This window comes from Plasmodium gonderi (genome assembly GCF_002157705.1).
Source record: "Plasmodium gonderi DNA, contig: Chr02, whole genome shotgun sequence".
Classification (NCBI taxonomy): domain Eukaryota; phylum Apicomplexa; class Aconoidasida; order Haemosporida; family Plasmodiidae; genus Plasmodium; species Plasmodium gonderi.
The window spans coordinates 887676-893730 of NW_021628926.1; the positions used below are offsets into that span (position 1 = coordinate 887676).

The 6055-nt window shown below is 19.6% G+C and overlaps 1 protein-coding gene across 1 annotated transcript; it reads left to right on the forward strand.

Moving 5' to 3' along the window:
* Nucleotides 1-4380: 4380 nt before the first annotated feature.
* On the forward strand, nucleotides 4381-5810 carry PGO_021710 (variable surface protein; the record flags this gene model as incomplete). Its single annotated transcript, XM_028685986.1, has 3 exons — nucleotides 4381-4428; nucleotides 4629-5525; nucleotides 5643-5810. The coding sequence occupies 3 exons, from the start codon at nucleotides 4381-4383 to the stop codon at nucleotides 5808-5810; spliced, it is 1113 nt and encodes a 370-aa protein (XP_028541787.1).
* Nucleotides 5811-6055: the final 245 nt, after the last annotated feature.

The following is a 6055-nucleotide window of genomic DNA, read 5'->3' on the forward strand; positions in this document are numbered from 1 at the left end:
TAAATGGATTCATAACATATATATAAACTATATGTCTTTGTTTTTAAAAATAGATATATGTATTTTATCAAATTACATTATTTTAATTAGTTCAGCTGAAAAAGTATTTAACATTTTCTGAGATGCCGCCATATAATGTATATTCATGTTATATTATATGTTAAAATATTGCATTATCGATCTTCGAGAAGGAAATCATGTTGCAAATATAGATAGTGTTTTTTCTAAAATTAATAAAGTCTCATTTGTAGACATTTATTCTGAAGTTGAAGGTACCTTCCCCCAAGCTATGTCATATATACATACTTTAAATTCTAACGATGAATATGTAGAATTCAAAGATGCAGACTACTTATACTTGTTTTATTGGCGATGCTATTATCTAAAAGATAAAGTTTATAAGCATCATACAAAAGGTATTTATAAGGCAATACTTAAGGAATATAGAATCTATGTGAGAAACAAGGAACTTTGTAAATATATCGACAAACCTATCATTGATCCTGATTTGAATAAAATCAAAGTTATGTATGATTCTTATGAATGCATTAATAAAGTGAATTATAAGGATGTATCATTTAAACAAAGTGATTTTTTTTACGCATTTAAAGTTATTAACATCAATATAATACACAAAATAAAAATGTTGCTAAAGAAAATACTATACCTCAGTTATTATCCAATTGTAGAAGTCATATTGGAGTTCCTCTTGTAATAACAATTGCTGCAATATTTATAGTATTCCTTCTTTTATTTATTGTGAATAAGGTACATTATTATACAATTTATATATATCTATAATAGAAATTATTATTCTAAATAACTTAAAAAAAAAAAGAAATAATTTATATTTAAGGAATTATATTTTTAATGTAAAAATTTTTTTTTTTTTATGAATTAGTTCACTACATATGGTAAACATTTAAAACAAGTAATTTAAAATAAAAAAAGTGGAATTATAATGATGAAGAATGGCATATATTACAACAGCCAGAAATGTACAATAATATATAAAGAAACAGTAGGTATAATGTATTATATAACTCAGAATAATTTTAGGATTAAATATATAATTGAAAAAATATATTCTTTATAACTAACGAATAAAATATTGTAAGGAAATTACATGTAGAATAATACTCTTAATAATTACATATAAAAATGAAATAACCATTACCTTTTTTAGGAACAAGTATGAATATTAATATTTCAACAAAATAAAATAATTTTTTAAATGAATAATTGAAGGATTATTAAAATATTATTCCCTAAGTGAATACGTATTGTACAAAAATACAATGAATAGTGTTCTTGATACATATATTTTTTCATGTTTTACAGTTCGCACAAACAAGATATACTCATGTAATGAAATAATATATTATAAACAGAATAACAATGATAACACATGTTAAAAGAGTCATAGATACACAAAATAATATATTGTAATAATAAATGAATATATAGGATCCAGGTAATTTCATTACATAACACGCTATTCTATTATGTGATATTATTTAATCTATATTTGGAATTATTAAATACATATATTAATAATTGTTATTGAATTATAATGGTGTATATATACATTATCATAGATTATAATGCAATGTATATCATGCATCCATATATTTATGATTTTTATTCATGTTTTTATTTATTCATATAAGAATTGTTGGCCTATAGATGAATACAAATGATAAAGTATTATTTATTAGTTATATACTTCTTGATTCATTTAAAATAATTGATTCTATAATATATTTTTTATTTAGTTCTTTCGGTGCTCTGTGCATGAAATTTTAGTTATATATATAATGCTTAATCAGAATGCACTGAATGTAGGTATCTAAAAAAACAATAAGACAACATATATATATATATATATATTTTTAAGTTATATAAGTATATAAAATGATTACAATATAAAATATTAAATATATTAATCAACATTTTCGTAACAAATTCAATGAATATCACATATTTTTATTACATTAATTTATATATGTTTACATAATGAAGAAAAAAACTCAATGTAAACATATATTATATTTATCATGCATATCATATATTACTATATGCATAAAAATATTATTACTAATGATTTCATGTCCAAAATAAATTTTGGATGATCACAATTTATATATCCATTGTATAATTATGCAACAAAGAAAGGTGTTATAGTAAAGGATAGCATTTATTTTGGATTGAGTATATATGGAAGAATAATTATATTTTATTAAAAAGAAAAGAGAAAATTTTTATTTCCTTTTAAAAAGAAAACAATATTTTACTAAATATATATAGCTTATAATTATTTTAATAGCAAAAAATGGGCGCTAATAAAACTTTATAAATAAATTTAAAATATAAGAATAAATACTTAGTAATGCATTATAATGCGAAGTCAAAAATTACGTATAAATATATATAACTTAATATCTTTTGTAAAAGATTTGTTAATAAATTAATAAAATATGAAATTTTATAAATTAATGTTTATTATTATTTATTTATATGGTTGGATTATACCTTTTCCTTCTTATGTACGTAAGAAAATAAGAAATAAAAAAAACTCCTAAAATAATGAGTATTTAAATGTACAAGATTATTTATAAAAAAATTCACAGTATAAATATATTATCCAATAAATCTGATAATTCAGTTTTTTTATAAGGTGATATGAAAAAATGTAAGAAATTATTATGTATAATTTAATTTGAACTAGTATATATACAAATATATAATAGAAAATATTATTTTATATATATAATTGCTTAAAAGAATATAATATATTTTTGTGCATATCCTTTAATTTTTTATTTTTTTATTTTGTTTTCCTTTGTTTCTGTTACATAATATTTTTCTAAATACCTTTTTTTTTTAAAAAAAATTTGTTGAATATATACTTTATAAAGGAAAAATTTTTATATATATTATATTTTTAAGAGTTTTCACATTTACATTGCATTATTTCCTTTTATTATTAAATTTAATGAGTAGATATGGAAAATTTATATTTATATATATAATCATATTTCTTTATAAGAATATAACATGTTCATGTTTAGAAATTTTTACAAAAAATTTGAGACGTAATTAATTGTTGTAGTATTAAGTATGCCAATGTACACATAGTATCTTAGCTATGTTAGATAATATTAGTAAGAATAATGAAATCATAGTGAAATGGAAATATGTATTCTTTAGAATTAATACATTGATACATTAAGTGTCTTCTAAATGAGTTTTAAATATTAAGAGCGATTAATAAAATATTGTGATATTAACATAATCAATTACGGAAAAGATATAATTTATATTATTTTACAACTCGTAAAAATAAAAATTATAATTTAAACATATTTCCTTATATAAAATAAAATTTTCTCATCTTTTTACATTTCGCCATGTGAAATATGTATATAAAGTATATATATATATTTTCAATATTGAATAAATAAGTTATGTCATTATTTGAAGCGGAAGTTGTAATAATAAATTAAACAATGCTCAACAAATTGCTGAAAACATACTTCCTATAATAGTTCTTATATATAAAATAGACTATTTATATAAGTATTATTTTATTTATGTTCTATAGTATTTCTTCTTGTAATATGTAGTATATATAATTTTAATGGTTATAATGCTAAAAAAATAAAGAAGTAAAATTTCTGATATAAATTTTTTTATAATAACTAGTTTATTTTTTATAAGGAAAAATATGAGTTATAAGAATATTTACAATATTCTAAATTTTATATTTTATGGAATAGAGAGTTACTACATAGCATTATTAATAGAACATTTGTTAAAATTTTATAAATACCGTAATTTTATATGTTTATTGTATAATTATAATGAAATATATCATATGGAATATATATGTTGAAATTATATTTCTTTATACTTAAAAATATCCTTTGTTATAAAATAAATCCATCAATAAAATATGGATTAGGCATCACGAAAAATATATACATACATATTAACTTTTTTTATTTTTCATCATTACTAAATGTAAAATTTTTCTAAATTACTAAATCAGCAATAAAATGATGCTATTGTTTTCATATAAATTCGGGTAAATTACTATAGTTCTTATAAATAAACATTTATCTTTTTTTATAATGAAGCAATAAAATTACTATTGGTCATTTTATAGAGCACATATATTTGAGTAGTCCATAATTTTCGCGAAAAATAGTATGTAGTTGTATAAGAACTTAAAGATGAAAAGAATTTATAGATATATTAAACGTCTAACCCATGTGTGCAATTTACATCTTTTATTTTAATAAAAATGCTATTAAAATTATATATTTTTATTTTACATTTTATCTAGCGACACTTTTTTTTTTTTTTAATAATACATTTATGATTTTCTATTTTAACATTAAAATAATTAAGCAAATGCATTTTGTTGTATACAAAGCTACCTATGAATTTAGATCATTTTATTCTTAAATAAATCATAAATTTATAGTAAATAGGAACTATATAATATTTCATATAATATAACTTTTTATTTAAAAACATATTATTTTTGGTTCATATATTTTATTATATATTCTTCATAAAGTTCAGCATTGTGTTTTAATTAATATGATGGGAAACATTGTTAGCATTTATTATTACAATACAACTTACAACATTACAATGTTTATATATTTATAATTTTTTGCAAAAAAATAAATGAAAAAAAAGTTCACTATAAAACTCTGATAATACTATTATTTTTTTCTTATTTTCAGTATGAATCATTAGATTTATATTTTTCGGAATATAGAAATATTATGGATAAATATAAAGAAGAAAATGATAAAAAATTTTGGGAAAATGATTGTGAGAAAATTAGTGAAAGCATTGTAAAAAACTTTAAAACTGATGTTAAGAACAATATATGCCCAAGGATAATGTCATATTTATATAGCATATATTCGGACTCTAATAACCCATTACAAAATCTCGGATGCAAATACTTGTATTATTGGCTATATAAGAATCATATAAAAGGTACGAATGAAAGTAACTCTATCAAAATACTTTATGAAGAATTGATAAAGGTATATGATAATATTAGTTTTGTTTTTCGCCTGACTGATGAATACAAGAATAATATATTTGATGAAGAGTTAAATATATTTACAGATATATGCGATTTGAATACTATGATCAATGATATATATAATTCTACATTTGAATCTTGTAAAAATAAGCAAAAGTGCAATTGTGCTCAAAAATGTTATGATAAATATATGAGTCTCAATATACAATGTGTATCAAGAGGTTATCCCCTTTATTGTAAAGCATTAGAAAGTGTTAAAAAACTATATAATAGTATACCAAATTTGATTTATGACTGTGATAATTCTAATTACATAATGTTACCAGCATCCGAAATTCAAAAACAAAGACTTAATTCTTCCAGGACTAATATTTCTGGTAAACTTATAATTCCAACTATCTTAATATTCCTAATACCTATGCTATTTTTCCTCATATATAAGGTTAATTTTGATGTTATTATATATACCTTTATAATAAAATAATTATTAAATATAATCTAATAAAAAAAGAAAAAATGTTATATTAAAAATATTATATTTTTAATGCATGATTTTTTTTTTATGTATTAGTTCACACCATATGATTTTTGCATTCATCGTGGAATAAGAAATATAATATATAAATTTCGTGGTATCTATAAAGAATGTAATATATTGCATCTTACTAAAATATATGAGAGTACACTAAGGAATAGTAGATATAATATATTATATGATTCTTTTATGCATTATGATTAAATATATATTTCAAGTTAAATAATATGTATGTTCGTCACAGAATTATACACATATACTATATGGAGAATTCATATATATATTAGTTAATATGAAGATAAAACAATACGTAAAATATTATGAAAAAAACAATTATGTTAATTGTCAATCTGATAACATAACTTTCATGATATTATTAGTTTTTAATATGAATAATGAATAAAAGAACTATGAACAATTATTGTGCTGTCTTTTGTTTATATATAGTG